This window comes from Eutrema salsugineum, unplaced genomic scaffold, assembly GCF_000478725.1.
Source record: "Eutrema salsugineum unplaced genomic scaffold, Eutsalg1_0 scaffold_4, whole genome shotgun sequence".
Classification (NCBI taxonomy): Eukaryota; Viridiplantae; Streptophyta; class Magnoliopsida; order Brassicales; family Brassicaceae; genus Eutrema; species Eutrema salsugineum.
Window position 1 is genome coordinate 10,005,168 of NW_006256686.1, and position 23,364 is coordinate 10,028,531.

General features: G+C 40.3%; 1 protein-coding gene across 1 annotated transcript; it reads right to left on the bottom strand.

Moving 5' to 3' along the window:
- Window positions 1-20,393: 20,393 nt before the first annotated feature.
- Window positions 20,394-23,061, bottom strand: LOC112084493. Its single transcript, XM_024153641.1, has 5 exons — window positions 22,975-23,061; window positions 22,784-22,927; window positions 22,637-22,699; window positions 21,568-22,537; window positions 20,394-21,475 (listed from the first exon to the last, which is right to left on the bottom strand). The coding sequence occupies exons 1-5, from the start codon at window positions 23,059-23,061 to the stop codon at window positions 20,394-20,396; spliced, it is 2,346 nt and encodes a 781-aa protein (XP_024009409.1).
- Between the last annotated feature and the right edge of the window lie 303 nt (window positions 23,062-23,364).

Here is a 23,364-nt window from a genome sequence, read left to right on the forward strand (position 1 = left end):
CTCCGATTCGAAAGAATCTTTCAGCTAGGGCTAACCAACCGTAAGAATCCTCGCCGTCAAATTTTGGGAGGTGTACACGCCTCAACATACTTTTCGACTACTAAAAATTGTGTTCCTAGCCCTATTATCCTCCGATCTACTACTAAGGCCAGGTTCCATGTTAGATCGGTGTACCTAATTCGCAGACAATTTGTAATTCGGATTCGAGATCTCCATTACTTCTGGCGATGCTGGAGAGTCATGCTGCATTGTCTCATAAAACTCCGAGAACTTTGAATCCATTTGATTCATTTGTTTTGCTATCTCTGTTATCATCGCCGGAGTCAGTGCTTCGCTTTTCAGCTGCTCCGTTTTGTGTTCCATCACCATTTGAGCTAGTGATTCTAATGTCACCGGCGGAACCGTCAGAATTTGAATTTTGGAAACATGATTAGTCACTCTCTGCTTCAGATTTTTCGTTGCCATTTCTTCTTAGCTTTGCAAAGTGCGGTTCAGATCGCTCACGACGCACCAAATTGTTAAGAAAACGGATCTTTATTGAATTAGAAAGAGGAATTACAATCCCACGTATCGGCTTGAAGGATAAATCCACCTGATCTCCACGAACCAGAGAACAAGACAAACACTCAATTTCTGCATAATCAAAATATCTAAAATGTCTCAACCTTTTATATCTAAGGTTGTTATAAGTTTGACTCGATTGACTTACAAAAGAATTAGCCAATTAAAACTTGACAGCTCATCCACTCGTTGACGCTTCTTCTTCATTCTTTGATATCTTTCCATTGCGATAATACGTCCTCCAAGGCATATCACTTTGAAAAACAAGAAAATCAATCAACACTAACAAAAAAAAGTTGCAACTAATAAATGTAAACTGATTTTTTAATGACAAGTTATTTATTTGACATCTTCTCAAGCACGCTACAAAACTCTCTTCTTCCATATATTCACTCAGATCTTCGCCCATAAAACTTGAGGCTAAACATTCAAGGAAAGAGACGAAGTAGAAGGCATGATTTTGAAGAAACGACGAACTAGAGATTTTCAAAACCTTGAAGGTGATGGTTCTTGTTGGGTTTTTCAAGCTCATGTTCAACTCCCTATTAGTATGATATTGTCCGTTTTGGGCCCAAGTGACAAAACCCGCACGGATTTGTTTTTGGACTCCTTCCCAAAAGGCCTCATACTAATCTGTTGAACATCTTGCTTATATACTATACACACTTGGTCTAATCTTCGGATGTGGGATTTGGATTGATATCTCAACAATCCCTCCCTCAAGCCAAGAACCACACAAACCTGTGGTCTCCACCAACCTTCCGCGAAACTTTGGCATCCTTCTTGTATCGCCCAACCTAACCTTTCGTACACCGTTAGGAATACTTTCGACACAAGGGACCGGTACCCCAATCGCAAGGTCACCTTAAGGGCTTTCCTCCCACACCGAACACAGAGCCCACACCCACTTGTCTAGGTCCATTTTTTCCAGAACCTTGCTCTAATACCAATTGTTGGGCTTTTCAAGCCCATGTCCAACTCCCTATTAGTATGATATTGTCCGCTTTAGGCCCAAGTGGCAAAGCCTGCACGTATTTGTTTTTGGGCTCCTTCCCAAAAGGCCTCATACTAATCTTTTGAACATCTTGCTTATATACTATTCACACTTGGTCTAATCTTCCGATGTGGGACTTGGATTGATATCTCAACAGTTCTTCTAAGGTCTTCTTCCAAACCAAATCTGTGGCGACAAAATTTGTGGAAAATGGCATCTACATATTGTACTTCAAGGGTTTAGTGAGTGGCCAGATAGCAGCAAACGGGAAGATGACGGCCATGGCTGGATTTGAGGTCACGATTTGCGATCAGAGAGATCAATTGTTGTTTAAATTGAAGGAACTGGTGAGGGACGCCGAGATTGACCGCAAAGAAGTTGAGATTAGGGCTCTGGTTCATGGGTTAAGTGTATCACTCAAGATGGAGATCAGGAAGGTCGTGATTTATTGTAAAGACTCTGAAATTTACCAAATGGTAAGTGTTTTTGTTAGTTTATATGCACTTTTTAATGATTTGACATGTTTAGAGTTATACAAGAACTATTAAAATAATTGCTGTAATTGTTTAAACTTAAGAATGTTTAAATATTCAGTGAAAACTATAAGATAATAGTTTATATTTGAATAATTTTTTGGTTCACCTTTAAGGGTAAATTTTTTTATTCACTTTACTCTATTATAATCAATCAAAAAATGACATGTAATATTTAAAATGAAAAAAAAAATAAAACAAATTAATAATAAAAATCAAAAATTTAATTTTTAAATATTAAACTCTAATCCTCATACTCTAAACTATAATATATATATATATATATATATATATAAACTAAACTCTAAACCCTAAACATAAATATTTAAATTTTTTTAAAAAAATTAAAAGTAAAAACTTAACCCTAAATTCTAAATTCAAATATTAAATTTTAAAAGAAATTAAAAATAAAAACTAAATCCTAAATCCTAAACCCTAATCCGTAAACCCAAACATTAATTTTAATAATAAAAAATAAACATTTAATCCTAAACCCTAAATCAAAATATATATTATTAATTCTTAAATGTGATGCTTTGAGCTAAATTTTTTACGCTCATAAAACCAATTGGTTAACGTTTCTCGGATGCTGTCGAGTAGAGCAATAACTGGGTACTCTCTAGGAGTATTCAATTTATTATTTATCGACTCAGCTGGATTAGTGGTTCTAACATCGTACCTAAATCCGGGGAATTTGCATCGTGCCAATTTCTCAACACCAACATCCTGAAGATACTTTCCAACAGCTGGACTAATAGAACCAGTGGCAGCAAACTTGGTATCAAAAGCAGAAACTCAGTACTCTGTAGAAGCCTTCGCAATCAAACCAGTCAAACCCTGTGTTTTGGAATATGTTATCACATTAGTCAGCAAATGGTGGATACAGTTACATGGCTAGATTAGGGTACACTTTCTCAAGTGCTTTAAATAACGGAAACATTTCTATCTGACACAAAAGCCAAACGCACCTCATTCCCAATGACAAATTTTAGTTGCATCATAAACCACTCCCAAGACAGGTCGTTCTCTGAATCGACAACTCCTAATGCGATTGGATATAAGTTCGAGTTGCCATCTAATGTCGTGGCAACAAGCAAAAGTCCTTTATATTTGTTTTTCAAAAATGTCTGATGTGCTGTCGTGTGAGAGTTGTCAAGTTTTACCCTAAATAAAATCAATAGCCGCAAGTGCACAACTGATCTATTGTAGTACTTAGGAATCGAATCCACATGGAAGGAGGATCTTTCCTGCAAAAGCCTTCGAAAGAAATGTGAAGTAAGGAAGTTTAGAACCATGCGATTTTTTTAGGGGTTTTGGTGGTGTCTTTAAAACGTAAAAACTAATCTTAGTGGGAACGAGAATTAAAATGACCTAATAACTAAACTTAAAGAAATCTAATTAAAACAAGAAAACGGCTAGACCTAATTACTTGTATGAAAACCGGCTGACTAAGTAAAATACTAGACTAAAAACTTGAATGAAAATCAGTGTAAAACAATAGAAAAGAGGCGCTGAGTTTCCAGGAAAATTCTCTCCGGGGATGAACGATTCAAAACATTGCTAAAAAGTAAATTAAAAGATCCTAGCTAAAAACTTTTAAACTCGAGTCACGAACGTATGAATACGCCATTCTCGTGATCATAACCAACTATCTCTCTCAACCCTGACCAGTAGATTTCCACTCTGGCCCTGGAAGAGAAAATATGCAGTATGCTTAAGACTCATCAACATTCATAGCTCTCCCGTAGGTAGGTTTCCACTCCTATGGTCGATCTGCTCTGATCAAACTAAATCTGGCCCCAAATGAAAACTTTCGCAACACCAAAGACCTAGATCAGATTGTAGTTCATGACGCTACTCCCATGCATAATAGATAAGTTTAGAAGAAAAGTTTTAGGATTCGGCTTCAATAGCTAATGGAATCCTCATATATATAGCCCCCATCAAAAATCCCTTAAACCCAACAATAAAACTACTCAGACATGATTAAAGAAAGCAAAAATATTGTTTTGAAAAGCTGAGCAGAAATCGATACTGAAGAAGAAATAAAAAGGGTTCAAGAGATAGATCTCTATCTCCCTAAACCTAAAACTAAGAAAATGAAAGAAAAAAACTTAAAGCTCCAAAAAGAATAAATTATATGTGTCTCTCCCCGTCTAGGGCTCCTAAAAACATGTATTTATATTGTCCAAGTCGTCACTTAGGGTTTCTCCAAATGAGAGAATCATTTTGGGCTTGAAAATGGGCTTCGGGGTCGGACAGACCATTCTCCGCGGTCGGGAAGATCGGGACCGTGGTGAAGTGACTGTTGACCGCGGGTAGGAATGCTTGCCGGCTGGTTTACGAGACATCTTGCTCTTCGCGTAACTTTTGATTGAACCGTTGAATTTCTATTCTGTAAAGTGTGCTGGAAAGCTGGTAGTTCCATCTATATGGTCTCCAAAATTGAGCTGGACCAGACGGTGAGAAGGTCTTCATTTGGGGGTGAACTTCTGACGGTTTGGCTCTAAGCTGAAATCTGGTCTTTTATCCATTTTGTTAAGCTTTTTCCTAAGTTTCCTGAAAAGAGTCTTGAAACTATAATTATTAGAAAAACATATTAAAAACACTTGAAAACAATAAAAAACATAGAAAAAATATTTCAAAACGATTCATAAAAGAGGTCAAAATACGGTGTTATCAACTCCTCCTGACGTAAACCTTTGTTTTTCCCCAAACAAAGCAAAAGTCTAACCTGGTTAAGTGAAAAAAAAAATAGGAAATGCACAAATCTCATAGACATGAACTACTAAACTAGGACCATAGATCGTACATCAATCCACAACTTAGTCTAGAAAATTCTCACCAAGACACAAAAGATACTAGTCCATTTTTTCAGTCATGCAAAACTTAATAAATTTAAATCTTGATTTCAGTCAACTAGCTCTCTACATTCATTAAGTGCAATAGTGAATTCTCATCAAAGACATCATCTAGGGTAGACGGCGTTTGGCATTTATGGGCTGTTTAAGTGGTGAAGTTAAAGTGTTTCGGGTTACCTGATGAATCTGGAGGATGCAAGATATTATGCAAAACCGCAAGAGAGATAAGGACCTGTTGATGACCGCAATTTTCAGTCACTTCTTCTTGTCCAATGTTGTTGCATAATCCTTCCTCCTTTGTTGTGAACAGCTGTTCCCCCAGACTTAGATCTTTTCCGGGACAGAAAAAATAATCTCCAAAACTCCATATAATCAAGCTCTAATTAACTTGCCTCAAAGATAAAATCGATCTTCTTTGACTCTCTAAGGCTTTATTTTCTTTCCTTTTTTATTTTTTGGATTTTTTATTTAAGAAATGAAACCGTTTTGGAGAGAGAGTCTAAGGAACGAAAATGTACCAATGTTTGGCGATTTTTCTGAGGTAAGCTGAGTTTTTGACCACCGTATTTTGTTGAATCTGATAACACCGTATTTTGACCACTTTTATGGATCGTTTTGAAATACTTTTTCTATGTTTTTAATTGTTTTTAAGTACTTTTATCACGTTTTTCTAGTATTTGTAGTTCCAAGACTCTTTTCAGGTAACTTAGGGAAAAGCTTAACAAAATGGATAGAAAACCAGATTTACGCTCAGAGTCAAACCGTCAGAAGTTCACCCCTGATTGAAAGCCTTCTCACCGTCTGATCCAGCTCAAATTTTGAGACATTAAAGATGGAAGTATCAGCTTTCCAGTGCACTTTACAGCTTGGCAATCCAACGGTTCAATCAAAAGATACGCGAAGAGCAAGATGTCCCGTAAACCAGCCAGCAAGCACTTCCACCCGCGGCCAACAAGCAATTTCCCGCGGTCAGGAGCATCCCGACCACGGCAAACAACTCATTCCCCACGGTCAGAGCACTCCCGACCGCGGCCATCAACCTCCGAGCCCAAAAAGCCCATTTCTGAAGCCCACATTTGGAGAAACCCTAAGTGACGTCCAGAGAGGTCTTGAGCACTATAAATACATGTCTTAGGAGCCCTAGAAATCATGGAACCGAATACCATCTATCATTACTTCATACTTTTATTGTTTTTGCTTTAGCTTTTAGGGAGAGAGAGATTTGTTCTCTTGAACCCTTGTTCTTTCTTTTTCAATTTCGGTTTCTATTCTACTTCTTAATACTATGTCTTTGATTTTGTTCATCATGTCTGAGTAGTTTTATTGTTGGGATTAAGGGATTTTCGATGGGGATTTATATGTTCGATGAGGATTCCATGAGCTTTTGAGCCGAATCTTAGAATTTTTTCTTCTGAATTCGTTTTTACTGCATAAGAGTAGCGTCATGAACTACAATCTGATCCAGATGCTTGGTGACACGAAAGTGTTCATCAGGTATCAGATCTTGTTTGGGAGAGCAAAACAAACATAGGAATGGAAACCTACCTATGGGCGATTTGTGAATTAGGACGAGTCTTAAACATAATGCATCTCTTCTCTTCCAGGGCCAGAGTGGAAACCTACTGGTCAGGGTTGAGAGAGATAGTTGTCTATGATCACGACAGTGGCGTATTCATACGTCCGTGACTCCAGTTCAAAAAGTTTAAGCTAAGATCTTATCAAATTTACTCTCTAGCAATGTTTTGAATCGTTCGTACCCCTGAGAAAACTTTCCTGAACCCCAACGCCTTCTTCCTTATTGATTTACACCGTTTTTCTTTAAAGCTTTAGTTCAATATTGTCTTTCCTTTTTAGTTCATTTTCATTTAAGCATTAGAATATCCGTTTTTATCATTTTTAGTCATTTAATTCTCGTATTCTATTTTAATATTTCGTTTTTAGATTTTAAACACACTACCAAACCCCTACAAAACCGTTTTTGTTCTAGACTTCCTTACTTTAAATTATTTCAAAGGCTTTTTGCAGGAAAAGATCCTCCTTCCCTGTGGATTCGATCCCTAAGTACTACAATCGATTATGTGCATTTGCGGCTATTGATTTCATTTAGGGTAAAACTTGACACCCACAACACACACCACATCAGAATCCGGCAAAATTTCCGGCAAAATCGGAGTTCTTCGTCTTAGTGACTGAAAACTATGTTGTTCCTCTTTCTCTCCGACGTTTTTGCACATATCTGCATAAGACAATGGAAAACAAGAGTGCATGTGGTTCGAAAGATGCTTGGTTAAGGTGGAGAACTAGCTAAAGATGAACTAGTCATTCAGGATCAACAGAAAGTGGTAAAAAAGGGTAAAGGAGTCCTGAATGTATGATTCGTTTCCCTGGTCTAATGCTTTGATGAGAGAATTAAGTCCATGTTAACTACAGATAAAACAGAGCTAGTGTATTCCTTTATCTAAATCAAAATCATTCAAGTTCTTCTAGGATACTTTGTTTCAAATGTGCTTAGCTACCGCCTAGTCGAGTCCTAAATCATAGATGAGCATGTCACTAGGAACAATCTAAAAGCACACAGTCAACTATCATTGATTTATGTTCACCATTCCCTTTAAAACGTATTTTGTTTTGAAAACCATTTTTGAAAAACTTTAAAGAAAATGGAAAAATGTAGATAATGCAAGACTCATGAAAGAAAAGTGGTTCGAAAGGGATGAAATCCTCCCCCAGACTTAAATTACACTGTCCTCAGTGTGAAACAAGTCGAAGTTGGATGAGAAAAATGCATAGATATAGCGAATTTGGTAACCCAAAGAGAACTTACCTGGATCCGAGATGCTGATGGAGATGGATCGGATCCATTCGGGAAGATACGAGAAGGTGATAGATGGTGATGGGAGGTGGTATTGGACTTGGTGAGGTGGAATGAGGTGAAGTGGGTGGTTTGGGGTCGGGGGTCAGAGCTCACACGACCGTGGTGAAATCATGCCTGGCCGCGGTCACAAAGATGCTGCCGTGGTCGATGTGAGCTTGACCGCGGTCCGTACTCCTGTGACTGCGGGAACTTAAATGCAGCATGTTTCCTGCGTCTCTTTTGTTCCTGCTGGGCCGAGCAGTCAGGGACCATCCTTTTTTTTGGTTTTTTTGGTTTTTTCAGTTTTTTGATTTTTTTTTTTTTTGCTTTTTTGATTTATAAGAAACACCTGAAACTAAGAAAAAGAAAAAGATCAATAGAAAAAGAAAGAAAAATCCTAAAGAAAACAATATCTAAATGGGTTGCCTCCCATTAAGAGCTTTTGTTTTAAGTCGTTTAGCTCGACTTTGGTATAGGACGTGACTTAGTCCAATGAAGAAGACCTTGTTCTAAGACAAGTCTTACTTGAAGTCTCCTTGTTTAATTTAGCAGGTTCTTTGTCACTCCAAAGCTCTTCTTCAAACTCTTCTATTGCAGGACGTTTTCATGCTTTGCTGTTGTATGAGACAGCTTCTGTGAAGACATCTTTGTCGATATTAGCAAACGAGATCCTCCGGTTTGGCCAGTCCATGATGGCTCCGGAAGTTGGTAAAAAGGATCATCCGAGACTCACTGGATGTATTGCGTCTCTTGTTTCAATAATGTAGAAGTCAACAAGCATAATGCAATCTTCTATTCTCAGAGGAATGTCATGGGCTATTCCTTTAGGTGTTGCCTTGAAATCATGAGCTAATTAATATTCTCCCTAATCATGCACAGGTGCTTAATACCAAGTCTCAAAGCAATTGTCTTGGACATCATGTTAAGGCATGCTCCAGAATCACAAAGCACATAGTTAAACATTTCACATCTAATCGAATAAGAGATGAGAAACTGACCTTGACCTTCGATTTTGTGAAGTGTTCGAACAGGTCGACCTCTTCTGGCATGATTGAACAAGTCTTCTATTTCAGGAAGGGATTATGTGCTCTCACAGAAGTAATGGCTTATCAAGAAGTCTTTGCAAGCTCTGGCAAAGGTGATTCCTTCAGGTAAGCTTCAAACTACATCATTGAACTCATCAAGCTTTTCTTTGCTGATTTTCTTGGTGTAGTAGCTGCATTATTCAGGGATTTTAAGGTGAATTGAGTAAATTTCAGCATCAGGTGATTTCCTAGGAAAAGACAGGCGTCTGACTCTCCCAAAATAAGTTCAGATATCCTCCTTTGTCTCCTTGCTGTACCTAAAGAACACTTGCAAGCAACCAAGATCCCACACATCATCGAAAATTTTATAGAGAGGGATTGTCTTCACAAACTTGTTGAATTCAATGATTCTTTCTCTAGAGATTGGTGCTCCTAGTTCCACCAATCTGTCTGGATTGCCTCTTTCTACGAACAGACGATAGTCCTCGTCTTCAAGGTATTGTCCTTCATATTCATCTTCATAAGTTAAAACAATGCTGCAAGGAAATACCTCTTCTTCTTCTTGAGATGTTCTGGAGCTGATGGCATACACTGTTTGCTCGAGGAAAGGGATCCTGACCATCCTATCAGATGCATCTAACGAACACTGGCCTGTAAGAGTCGAGGAAAGCTGAGGTGAATCTGACTGATGGTTGGCCGCGGGTGGAGGACACACGACCGGGGTGGAAGGGCTATTTTCCGCGGGTAGAGGACACACGACCGCGGCTGGAGGGCTGTTGGCTGCGGTCACGGGAGGTGCGGCCGCTGGTGAAGGAATCCGAGGTGGTTCAGCTAATTCATCTTCTCTTTTACCTTCTAGATGGTTTTCTGGATCTTCCAGCTGTATTTCCTCTTTTCTTGGGTCAAGATCTTTGATGGAAAGTGTCGAACCATATGTTTCATGCCCTTGCATAAGCTTTTCGACCTTTTTCTTCGACTTCATCAAGAGCATAGACTACTTTATCTATGGTTGAGTCAATCTCTTTTGTTTTGTCTCGAACCTTGTGTACTTCATCTCAAATCTCTTCCACGTAGGAGTAAGTCTGGTTGTTATGATCATTGATAGTTTTTTTTGCTTCATCGAGCTTGATATCTTGGGTGCGGATGTTTCCACTAGCCTTGCAAATGCTGATTTCGTTCTCTCCAACTTGCCCTTCAAATGCATCCTTGTTGCTTGAGTCTCAATGGATTTGACATGACCAGAAAGATCTTCAAGGTTCTTATTGAAGTGAATTGACATATTGTCAATTCTATCATAAACGGCCCTAGAAACGGCTTGAGCTGCGATGAACTGCTTGATTATGGCTTTAAGCTGCTCCAATCGATTACTGAGCTGGACGTTCTCATCTTGCTGGAAGATTTGGTGAGGTAGGCGATGCATAGGTGGTCTAGGGTTTACCATTGGAGGCGTGTAGGGATCGTCCAAGTAAGCTCGGTAGTTCGGATCTGTGTTCCGAACTGAGTTGAAGAGGTCGCGTATGTATTGTTCTTCTCCCTAAACCTAAAACTAAGAAAATGAAAGACAAAAACTTAAAAGCTGCAAAAAGAATAAATTATATGTGTCTCTTCCCGTCTAGGGCTCCTAAAAACATGTATTTATAGTGTCCAAGTCGTCACTAAGGGTTTCTCTCCAAATGAGGGAATCATTTTGGACTTGAAAATGGGCTTCGGGGTCGGACAGACCATTCTCCCCGGTCGGGAAGGTCGTGACCGTGGTGAAGTGGCTGTTAGCCGCGGGTAGGAATGCTTGCCGGCTGGTTTACGGAACATCTTGCTCTTTGCATAATTTTTGATTGAACCGTTGGATTGCCATTTTGTAAAGTGTGCTGGAAAGGTAGTTCCATATTTATGGTCTCTAAAATTGAGCTGGATCAGACGGTGAGAAGGTCTTCATTTGGGGGTGAACTTCTTACGGTTTGACTCTGAGCTGAAATCTGGTCTTCTATCCATTTTGTTAAGTTTTTCCCTAAGTTTCCTGAAAAGAGTCTTGAAACTACAAATACTAGAAAACATGATAAAAACACTTGAAAGCAATAAAAAACATAGAAAAAGTATTCCAAACGATCCATAAAAGAGGTCAAAATACGGTGTTATCAATGTCCCATCCATTTTACCCTGCGAATAACTTTGTAAAAACCTCGTACCGATTGAAACAGAAACTTGAAACGTCCAGTAACGTAAGTTTCATACTGCATATGGGTCCCTGGATTCGCTTCTTTCAGCATGTGAAAATATTTAAGAATTTTTGCATAACTTTTCCCGGGAATGCCTCTGACAACACTAATCACATACTCACATGCTTCCCAAGCATGATTGTAAGAGATGTCACATCCATGCTCTGTACGAATAAACTGAATTATTTCTCTTGGGCTATGCCCGTCATTAGCACCCTCGAACTTATTCTTAATCAGATTACCAATAGTTTTTGCTGAAGCTGTCCTACCGACTGCGTCTTTATAAAAAGAAGCGCATGTATGTTGAGCGACATACTTGTTGATTCTGAAATACTGAGACCCCTCAAGACACTGTGCACGAACACGCCAGTTGCATGACTTATCTTTGCAGCTGATATACTAGACTCGTTTGGTTGATTCCAGTACTTTATAGTCAAAATTATGCTTCATCGCAGAAATTTTCAAAGAAGCCTTCAACTCTGTTTTGCTTCTAAAAATTTGATCATTTTTTACAACATCAACCAAGTTAAGCCGAACATTCTGCTCACCGTCAACTTCGTTGTCAACCGTAACAGGTTCATCAAACTCCTCCTCCACTTTATGGCAACTGCCTCTAATATCATCATCGCCTGACTTCACAGCTATTGCGTCATTCTTTTCCCTACAGCTTGAATCAGATGGCTTCTTCATAAACTTGATGTTAATTTGATTCTCAGGATGCTCAGCAAACGCGGTGAATGTCACACACAGATGTACCGAAGTTTTATTTTTAGCGTACCCAACAAAAATTTTGAGCTGACAATCATTGGCGATACTCACTGGTGGAGAACCTATGGTATCAATCAAATCACTTGGAAGATAATTAAACTCAGCTTTGTGATCGACTACTCCATAGTCTTCGAGAACCATCATTTCAAACTCTGCGAGAGTGGTGTTTGATTCAACAGCAACTAACCTAGCTCGTTTTTGTTCATCAGCCACAACCCTGATTTCTATGAACCACAAGTAACATAGATATGTAGCATTTTTGAAGCACAAGATGATCTGCTCAAAGTTTAATCCCTAAGCTACTCTGCAAGAGCACAGATGTGCAGTTGTAGTATCTAGGGGTCGAACCACAGAGACAAGAAATCACTCAATAAACCTTGTGTAGATGGAGTTACGCTAAGCAGAAATATTGTAAATAAATAGCAATGCAACAGAATTAGACTAAGCAGCAATAAAAACGGTTTGTAAGATTCAGATGGATGGAGATTAGGCTTAGGGCGTTTCTCAGGAGATCAATGAATGCTGAACAATCGATTAATCAGGGTTCATGTTTAAGCACGGTTCTTGAACTCGAATCACAGAATTATAATTAACCAACTTCCGTTGTGAGAATTATCTAAGTTAAAATCCTAGAATTCCAAATTCCTTTGCATCCTACAGATTTAAACCAGCTTTAATGCACAAGTTCGATATGTTCACAAAGTATCTAAACCAAATTCCTTTGCGAATAGCTACTTTGCTCACCCTAGGTTCTTTCCAGTTATTCAATTACACTTCCGTGTCAATCAATTAACCTAAGATCTAAGTTCTAGGTGGCCAGTCCAGAATTAGCTTTAAGAACAACCTATGGTGAAGAACTAAATAGATTATGAACCCTAACTAAATCAATTAATTAAACATCCAGAGAAAATCCTTTATGAGAACCCTAAACCTAACAAACAAACTACTCAGACATGAAGATTGAAGCAATAAACATGAATGAATAGATTGCAGAAAAGAAATAATAGATTAATAGACAGGGGTTCGAAATCTTCTCTCTCCGGAACAGAGTTTCAGACTTGTCTCCCCAAAAGCTCAGAAATCGCAAAAGCCAAAAACTCAGAGTATCTCTCTCTCAAAAATCTAAGGTTATCGTAAAAAGGGAATAAAAATCCTATATATATCTCTAAGACACGTTTTGGGCTTCCTTGGAAACGTTTGGGCCCAACTCCTTCTTTAAATAGGAAACAAAATCGCCTTTTCCTTATTTCTCTAACAAGTGTCGAGCGTCACTCTCCATGGTGTCGAACGTCACTAAAGCACAAAATCCATACTTGACGAATTTGATCCTGATTAAGCTCCAAAGTGCTCCAAAGTCTCCAGTTAAGCTCCAAACGTACCTATGACCTGAAAGGACTCCAAAAGACTCGAAAGACACTAAAAAGACTCTATAATTAAGACATATACCATGGTTAAAAACCATAAAAATCATGATATATCAACTCCCCCAGACTTAGCATTTGCTTGCCCTCAAGCAAACAGAACACCAAATAAGAGAAAGAAGTTTGAAAACGCAGAGACTCAACCTTTCATTGGAACATCGCTTTTGACCAATTGCCTGCAACTCAACTACTGCTTCATCATTCCAAATCGAACCACCATGTACTTCTCCGCAGACATTCACAGCTTTCCAGATTAAGACCAAAATTCCACAACATTGTCCATAAACCCTCATCGCTGGATCTCACTGATGATTCAGATGCCAAGAACCTTCTAGACTCTTTCCCATTCTGTACTCAAACAAATCAGCCATACAAACTTTGGTATTTTTCTCTCCCCCAGACTTATTCTTTTCGCACATTCATCGTTTTTTTTTTCTTTTCTCTTTTTTTTTATGGCGCATACTCGATAAGAGTAAAGCTGCGAGTACTGATGGTGTTTGCCATCAAGTCCCCGAGTTGTCCCCTTACCTTGTATCAAAGGTTTTCAGCGAATAGTGGGGTCATGGGAAACTTTCCTACCCCTCACTTCCTTCCTTTGTGTGATCATTCCAACTTAGAAGTGAAATAATGGGATCATTGGAAACATTCCTAGCCCTTCACTCCTAAGCGAAAATCATCTCAATCTTTTTGCCCTTTTTTTCTTTCTTTTTCTTCTTCTTAGCTCGTCACAAAGGAGAGAAATACCAACATTAAATTTTGCACAGGCTTTCATTGATCAAGTACGAACGAGGAATCAAGCTCTAAGGCATTAGTCACATCAACGAGTTAAAAGTGAAGTTCAGAACTTAGCTCAGGTTAGTGGACTCTGTTGGAAACATGGACGCCTCTAGTCAGCTGGTCAGCCTTTGGATTTTTCATTAGTCGGATCTAGACTGAATCTGCAGCAGTGGTCACTTAGGTGAAAGGTCAGCACAATAATTCCAGGAAAAGCATCATGATCTCCAACAGGTTTTGACTCAAAAACGTTTTGACACAACTGACTCTTAAGAAAAACAGACACAATGTCAGCAACTACCTCCCCCAGACTAGAATAACACTGTCCCCAGTGTAATCAAATCCGAAGTTGGTGACAAAAGAGAAAAGAAACAGAACACAGGAAAAACGGAGAACTTACCTGGCTGCAATGATGGTGTCGCGCGACACTGATGATGGTGTCGTGCGACACTTGTTCTCTTCGTACCAAATTGCAGCAGACTAATCCGAATTTCTGGTTTGACTCCGGTTACCTGATTTCCTTTTTTTTTTTCTTTTTTTTTTCACAGAAGCAAGTGACAAGCGACACCGATTGTGGTGTCGCTCGACACCAGGCTCTGCTTCACCTAAAAACACGAAAACGAAAAACGAAAATCAGCTGAAACAAAAAGACATATGTACAGACTTACCAGTGGATTGCCTTCCACCAAGCGCTTGTTTTAAGTCATTAGCTAGACTATGGATAGACTATGCATCTGGTGTATCAGACAGTGGCAAAGAGTGCCTCTGTGAAATTCGTCTCATCCATGGTGGTGTGTAAACGTTGTGCGCATGAGGTCGTCCAAGGAATACAGGAATAGCACCAGGGTGAGATCTGTGTTTAGGTGGCTTCAACCTTTGCTTTGGTGGAGATGGATGGAGTGCAATGTTTGGAGCTTCCTGATCAACAGTAGTCACTGGTTCTGTAGACGTTTTCGTCAACTCAGATTGATCTCTCACCATCTCAGCATCAAACACGTTCTGATCTCCAACTATCACTTCAGGTATTGCACTGACTTGGAATGTCTGACCATCTATGGTGGGATCCTTCAGCTTCTCCATCTTGAAAGTCATGATGGTATCTCCCAGGTGGAGATCAAGGTTACCATGCTTGACATTAATTACTGCTCCAGCTGTAGCTAAAAACGACCTTCCCAGGATAAGAGGATCTTTGGGTTCCTCTCCATATTCCAGAACCACGAAATCTGTGGGAATCATGCAATCACCAACTTTAATCGGAACATCCTCCAAGATACCTTTTGGGATTCTTTTAGATCGATCTGCTAGGATTAGAGAGATCTTAGTTGGCTTGAAGTCAGTCATCCCAAGGCTAACAGCTACAGAGTATGGTATTAGGTTGACACTCGAACCAAGATCACACAGCGATCTCTTGAATCTCTCAGAGAAGATAGAGCAGTCCAAAACAAAGCTTCCTGGGTCTGAGAGTTTCTCTGGAATCTTATTCTGAATCACAGCACTGACCTGTTCAGAGATCATCATCACTCCTTCCTCATGACTAAGATTATTAGTCACCATCTTTTTCACATAGTGTCTGAGAGTAGGAGCAATCTTCACAGCATCAACCAAAGGAATCTCAAGCACAAGTTTCTCCATCAAAGCCTTGCATCTGGCATCATCTATCTCCTGCTTGGACTTCCTAGGACTCCTTGGGTAAGGAACCTTAGGTTTGTAGACTCTTTCTTCAGCAGATTTCGGACTTTGAGCAATATCAGCTTTGCTCTGCAATTGGTGACGCGCGACACTGGTTGTGGTGTCGCTCGACACTGGCTCTGCAACTTCGAAATTTTTTCTTCAGATTCGTCCAACTCCACGATTTCATCCTCAGAAACACCCTTTTTCAGCACAGGAGTCAACTTTTTACCACTTCTTAACGAGATGGCACTGCAGTAATGCCTAGGATTGGTATCAGTCTTCCCAGGAAGGAATCCTTCTTGCCTTTTTACAGACTCTGCAGTCTGAGCAACCTGAGTATCAAGCTTTTTCACATGAGTGTTCAGAGCTTTGATTTTTCCATTCAGATCCAGATACAGAGCATCAACCTTCCCATTGAAATCCACAGTCATCTTCTGCTGACCTTCCAAGATCTGTTCCAGCAGAGACTTCACCTCATTATCAGGAGTTTGAGTAGGAGGAGAACCATAGTTCCTTGAAAAATTGTTGTTGGAGTATGATGTCTGGTACTGAGGTTTGGAGCTGTAACCATAAGAGTTATGATTACCTGTGAAGGTAATCCTCTGATTATTTCCATTGTAATTCGTGTTCCCTTGCTGAGTACCAAATCTCTGACCCTGAAATCCAGCTCCATTGATGAAGTTAACATCCTCTTCCACAAAAGCTTCATCTGGTCCAAAATTCTGAACTCCTGCAGGGTATCTGACAGATTTCTTACCCACAAGAAGACTATGCACAGAGTCAAGCTTAGCCTTCACCTCAGCAATTTGCGATCCATCCATGTTCCCAGCCTGCTTCCTTCGCTGATAGTCTGCATTCTTGGTTCTATTGCTAGATGCCAAGTTTTCGATGAGCTCAACAGCTTCGTCTGGGTATCTGGTGTTGAAGTTTCCATTGCTCGCTGCATCATAGCCATTTGATACCTCCAATCAATACCTCTGAAGAAGATACCTAACAGCTGCACATCGCTGAAGCCATGATGGGGACAGTCTCGCTGGTACGATTTGAATCGCACCCAGGAAGCTTTGAACGCTTCAGTTGGTTCCTGAGAGAAGGTCAAAATTTTCGTCCTCAACTCCTCAGACCTAGCATCATCGAAGAAGTTGTGCAGGAAAGCATTCCTGGTCTCTTATCAAGTAGTGAGTGATCCTGGCTCCAACTGCTTCAACCAGTTAACTGCTTCTCCAGCAAGAGAATAAGGAAACAGCTTGCAGAGGAGGAAATCATTGGACACTCCATTGTACTTGATGCTGGTGACCAAGTCCTCAAACCTCTCGTTGTGATCCATAGGGTGCTCATGAGAGTGGCCTTGAAAGGGGTGCTGACCAACAAGAGTGTAGTACACAGGCTTCAGCTCAAAATCGTTTCTTTGAAACGCAGGGGTGCGAATCGCAGAATGATTTGCATAGAACTGCTCAGGCCTGTTGTAATCTCCAAGTGTTCGTCCACGACCAGCTGCAGGTGCAGGTTCCCTCACATTCCGATCTTCTGGAGCGTTCCTCTGATGTGGAACGATCACAGCATTCCCACGCGGTGCAGGTGGTGGATTCTGGTCAACAACATCCACTGGTAAAGGTGCTGGTGGAATGATGTTACCATATCCATCAAGCCTTTGGCCTCTCGCATTGCACACATGACCCTCTTGGTCTCTCCAGATTCCATCATCATCACGAACAAGTCCATTGGCGTTTTCCATCATTGTCGGATCTCTTGCTTTCCTGTTCGTTCGCTCTAACTCAGCTAGCTCTTCGTTGCTCAAATTCACTAGCGGGATGTCCTTGTTGCTTCTGGTTCCACGAGAATGCATAAACCTGAAACACCAAAAACAAAGAGAGAAAACGAAATAAGTAAATTAGGTTATAAAAAGAAAGGTGTCGCGCGACACTAGGTCGAAACTCAAAAACTAGGTTAAATGGCGAAATCAAGTCCCCGGCAACGGCGCCAAAACTTGATCTGCTCAAAGTTTAATCCCTAAGCTACTCTGCAAGAGCACAGATGTGCAGTTGTAGTATCTAGGGGTCGAACCACAGAGACAAGATGTAGTATCTAGGGGTCGAACCACGGAGACAAGAAATCACTCAATAAACCTTGTGTAGATGGAGTTACGCTAAGCAGAAATATTGTAAATAAATAGCAATGCAACAGAATCAGACTAAGCAGCAATAAAAACGGTTTGTAAGATTCAGATGGATGGAGATTAGGCTTAGGGCGTTTCTCAGGAGATCAATGAATGCTGAACAATCGATTAATCAGGGTTCATGTTTAAGCACGGTTCTTGAACTCGAATCACAGAATTATAATTAACCAACTTTCGTTGTGAGAATTATCTAAGTTAAAATCCTAGAATTCCAAATTCCTTTGCAAATCCTACAGATTTAAACCAGCTTTAATGCACAAGTTCGATATGTTCACAAAGTATCTAAACCAAATTCCTTTGCGAATAGCTACTTTGCTCACCCTAGGTTCTTTCCAGTTATTCAATTACACTTCCGTGTCAATCAATTAACCTAAGATCTAAGTTCTAGGTGGCCAGTCCAGAATTAGCTTTAAGAACAACCTATGGTGAAGAACTAAATAGATTATGAACCCTAACTAAATCAATTAATTAAACATCCAGAGAAAATCCTTTATGAGAACCCTAAACCTAACAAACAAACTACTCAGACATGAAGATTGAAGCAATAAACATGAATGAATAGATTGCAGAAAAGAAATAATAGATTAATAGACAGGGGTTCGAAATCTTCTCTCTCCGGAACAGAGTTTCAGACTTGTCTCTCCAAAAGCTCAGAAATCGCAAAAGCCGAAAACTCAGAGTATCTCTCTCTCAAAAATCTAAGGTTATCGTAAAAAGGGAATTAAAATCCTATATATATCTCTAAGACACGTTTTGGGCTTCCTTGGAAACGTTTGGGCCCAACTCCTTCTTTAAATAGGAAACAAAATCGCCTTTTCCTTATTTCTCTAACAAGTGTCAAGCGTCACTCTCCATGGTGTCGAACGTCACTAAAGCACAAAATCCATACTTGACGAATTTGATCCTGATTAAGCTCCAAAGTGCTCCAAAGTCTCCAGTTAAGCTCCAAACGTACCTATGACCTGAAAGGACTCCAAAAGACCCAAAAGTCACTAAAAAGACTCTATAATTAAGACATATAACCATGATTAAAAACCATAAAAACCATGATATATCACAAGATACGCAAACAAAAAAAAATCTCCTTGATCAATGGGAAGATGATGAAGAAAACGATGAAGTCCAAAAAAAAAGAAACAAAAACATCAAAAACATAGAGAAAAACATGAGAAAAAAAAAGATTTTCGAAAATATATAATTCTAGGAAATTAACTAATTTTCCTAGATTTTCTCAGGTTTTGGTAGAAGTTATATTTTACTAACATGTAGAATGAAATCCACATGTAAAAGAACTGTTCTACAGTAATGTAGAACTTGGTCTAATAAATAGAATTAATGTTCTACAATAACGTAGAACCTTTTTTATTCAGTAGAAATTACATTCTACTAACACATAGAATATAGTCTATCGATGGAACTTGTAATCTCCCCCAGACTTATTCTTTTCGCACATTCATCGTTTTTTTTTTCTTTTCTCTTTTTTTTTATGGCGCATACTCGATAAGAGTAAAGCTGCGAGTACTGATGGTGTTTGCCATCAAGTCCCCGAGTTGTCCCCTTACCTTGTATCAAAGGTTTTCAGCGAATAGTGGGGTCATGGGAAACTTTCCTACCCCTCACTTCCTTCCTTTGTGTGATCATTCCAACTTAGAAGTGAAATAATGGGATCATTGGAAACATTCCTAGCCCTTCACTCCTAAGCGAAAATCATCTCAATCTTTTTGCCCTTTTTTTTCTTTCTTTTTTTTCTTTCTTTTTCTTCTTCTTAGCTCGTCACAAAGGAGAGAAATACCAACATTAAATTTCGCACAGGCTTTCATTGATCAAGTACGAACGAGGAATCAAGCTCTAAGGCATTAGTCACATCAACGAGTTAAAAGTGAAGTTCAGAACTTAGCTCAGGTTAGTGGACTCTGTTGGAAACATGGACGCCTCTAGTCAGCTGGTCAGGCTTTGGATTTTTCATTAGTCGGATCTAGACTGAATCTGCAGCAGTGGTCACTTAGGTGAAAGGTCAGCACAATAATTCCAGGAAAAGCATCATGATCTCCAACAGGTTTTGACTCAAAAACGTTTTGACACAACTGACTCTTAAGAAAAATAGACACAATGTCAGCAACTACCTCCCCCAGACTTGAATAACACTGTCCCAAGTGTAATCAAATCCGAAGTTGGTGACAAAAGAGAAAAGAAACAGAACACATGAAAAACAGAGAACTTACCTGGCTGCAATGATGGTGTCGCGCGACACTGATGATGGTGTCGTGCGACACTTGTTCTCTTCGTACCAAATTGCAGCAGACTAATCCGAATTTCTGGTTTGACTCCGGTTACCTGATTTCCTTTTTTTTTTTTTTTTCACAGAAGCAAGTGACAAGCAACACCGATTGTGGTGTCGCTCGACACCAGGCTCTGCTTCACCTAAAAACACGAAAACGAAAAACGAAAATCAGCTGAAACAAAAAGACATATGTACAGACTTACCAGTGGATTGCCTTCCACCAAGCGCTTGTTTTAAGTCATTAGCTTGACTATGGATAGACTATGCATCTGGTGGATCAGACAGTGGCAAAGAGTGCCTCTGTGAAATTCGTCTCATCCATGGTGGTGTGTAAACGTTGTGCGCATGAGGTCGTCCAAGGAATACAGGAATAGCACCAGGGTGAGATCTGTGTTTGGGTGGCTTCAACCTTTGCTTTGGTGGAGATGGATGGAGTGCAATGTTTGGAGCTTCCTGATCAACAGTAGTCACTGGTTCTGTAGACGTTTTCGTCAACTCAGATTGATCTCTCACCATCTCAGCATCAAACACGTTCTGATCTCCAACTATCACTTCAGGTATTGCACTGACTTGGAATGTCTGACCATCTATGGTGGGATCCTTCAGCTTCTCCATCTTGAAAGTCATGATGGTATCTCCCAGGTGGAGATCAAGGTTACCATGCTTGACATCAATTACTGCTCCAGCTGTAGCTAAAAACGACCTTCCCAGGATAAGAGGATCTTTGGGTTCCTCTCCATATTCCAGAACCACGAAATCTGTAGGAATCATGCAATCACCAACTTTAATCGGAACATCCTCCAAGATACCATTTGGGATTCTTTTAGATCGATCTTCTAGGATTAGAGAGATCTTAGTTGGCTTGAAGTCAGTCATCCCAAGGCTAACAGCTACAGAGTATGGTATTAGGTTGACACTCGAACCAAGATCACACAGCGATCTCTTGAATCTCTCAGAGAAGATAGAGCAGTCCAAAACAAAGCTTCCTGGGTCTGAGAGTTTCTCTGGAATCTTATTCTGAATCACAGCACTGACCTGTTCAGAGATCATCATCACTCCTTCCTCATGACTAAGATTATTAGTCACCATCTTTTTCACATAGTGTCTGAGAGTAGGAGCAATCTTCACAGCATCAACCAAAGGAATCTCAAGCACAAGTTTCTCCATCAAAGCCTTGCATCTGGCATCATCTATCTCCTGCTTGGACTTCCTAGGACTCCTTGGGTAAGGAACCTTAGGTTTGTAGACTCTTTCTTCAGCAGATTTCGGACTTTGAGCAATATCAGCTTTGCTCTGCAATTGGTGACGCGCGACACTGGTTGTGGTGTCGCTCGACACTGGCTCTGCAACTTCGAAATTTTTTCTTCAGATTCGTCCAACTCCACGATTTCATCCTCAGAAACACCCTTTTTCAGCACAGGAGTCAACTTTTTACCACTTCTTAACGAGATGGCACTGCAGTAATGCCTAGGATTGGTATCAGTCTTCCCAGGAAGGAATCCTTCTTGCCTTTTTACAGACTCTGCAGTCTGAGCAACCTGAGTATCAAGCTTTTTCACATGAGTGTTCAGAGCTTTGATTTTTCCATTCAGATCCAGATACAGAGCATCAACCTTCCCATTGAAATCCACAGTCATCTTCTGCTGACCTTCCAAGATCTGTTCCAGCAGAGACTTCACCTCATTATCAGGAGTTTGAGTAGGAGGAGAACCATAGTTCCTTGAAAAATTGTTGTTGGAGTATGATGTCTGGTACTGAGGTTTGGAGCTGTAACCATAAGAGTTATGATTACCTGTGAAGGTACTCCTCTGATTATTTCCATTGTAATTTGTGTTCCCTTGCTGAGTACCAAATCTCTGACCCTGAAATCCAGCTCCATTGATGAAGTTAACATCCTCTTCCACAAAAGCTTCATCTGGTCCGAAATTCTGAACTCCTGCAGGGTATCTGACAGATTTCTTACCCACAAGAAGACTATGCACAGAGTCAAGCTTAGCCTTCACCTCAGCAATTTGCGATCCATCCATGTTCCCAGCCTGCTTCCTTCGCTGATAGTCTGCATTCTTGGTTCTATTGCTAGATGCCAAGTTTTCGATGAGCTCAACAGCTTCGTCTGGGTATCTGGTGTTGAAGTTTCCATTGCTCGCTGCATCAAGAGCCATTTGATACCTCCAATCAATACCTCTGAAGAAGATACCTAACAGCTGCACATCGCTGAAGCCATGATGGGGACAGTCTCGCTGGTACGATTTGAATCGCACCCAGGAAGCTTTGAACGCTTCAGTTGGTTCCTGAGAGAAGGTCGAAATTTTCGTCCTCAACTCCTCAGACCTAGCATCATCGAAGAAGTTGTGCAGGAAAGCATTCCTGGTCTCTTCCCAAGTAGTGAGTGATCCTGGCTCCAACTGCTTCAACCAGTTAGCTGCTTCTCCAGCAAGAGAATAAGGAAATAGCTTGCAGAGGAGGAAATCATTGGACACTCCATTGTACTTGATGCTGGTGACCAAGTCCTCAAACCTCTCGTTGTGATCCATAGGGTGCTCATGTGAGTGGCCTTGAAAGGGGTGCTGACCAACAAGAATGTAGTACACAGGCTTCAGCTCAAAATCGTTTCTTTGAAACGCAGGGGCGCGAATCGCAGAACGATTTGCATAGAACTGCTCAGGCCTGTTGTAATCTCCAAGTGTTCGTCCACGACCAGCTGCAGGTGCAGGTTCCCTCACATTCCGATCTTCTGGAGCGTTCCTCTGATGTGGAACGATCACAGCATTCCCACGCGGTTCAGGTGGTGGATTCTGGTCAACAACATCCACTGGTAAAGGTGCTGGTGGAATGATGTTACCATATCCATCAAGCCTTTGGCCTCTCGCATTGCACACATGACCCTCTTGCTCTCTCCAGATTCCATCATCATCACGAACAAGTCCATTGGCGTTTTCCATCATTGTCGGATCTCTTGCTTTCCTGTTCGTTCGCTCTAACTCAGCTAGCTCTTCGTTGCTCAAATTCACTAGCGGGATGTCCTTGTTGCTTCTGGTTCCACGAGTATGCATAAACCTGAAACACCAAAAACAAAGAGAGAAAACAAAATAAGTAAATTAGGCTATAAAAAGAAAGGTGTCGCGCGACACCACAAGTGGTGTCGCTCGACACTAGGTCGAAACTCAAAAACTAGGTTTAATGGCGAAATCAAGTCCCCGGCAACGGCGCCAAAACTTGATCTGCTCAAAGT

Bases quoted from the DNA above. Each gene is read 5' to 3' on its own strand.
- LOC112084493 (XM_024153641.1), bottom strand. From the start codon at position 23,061: ATGGACTTGTTCGTGATGATGATGGAATCTGGAGAGAGCAAGAGGGTC. The intron at 22,928-22,974 runs GTAACATCATTC...GTTGTTGACCAG, and splicing joins CCAAAGGCTTGATGGATATG to AATCCACCACCTGAACCGCG. The intron at 21,476-21,567 runs GTAAAAAGTTGA...TCGAAGTTGCAG, and splicing joins TGCCATCTCGTTAAGAAGTG to AGCCAGTGTCGAGCGACACC.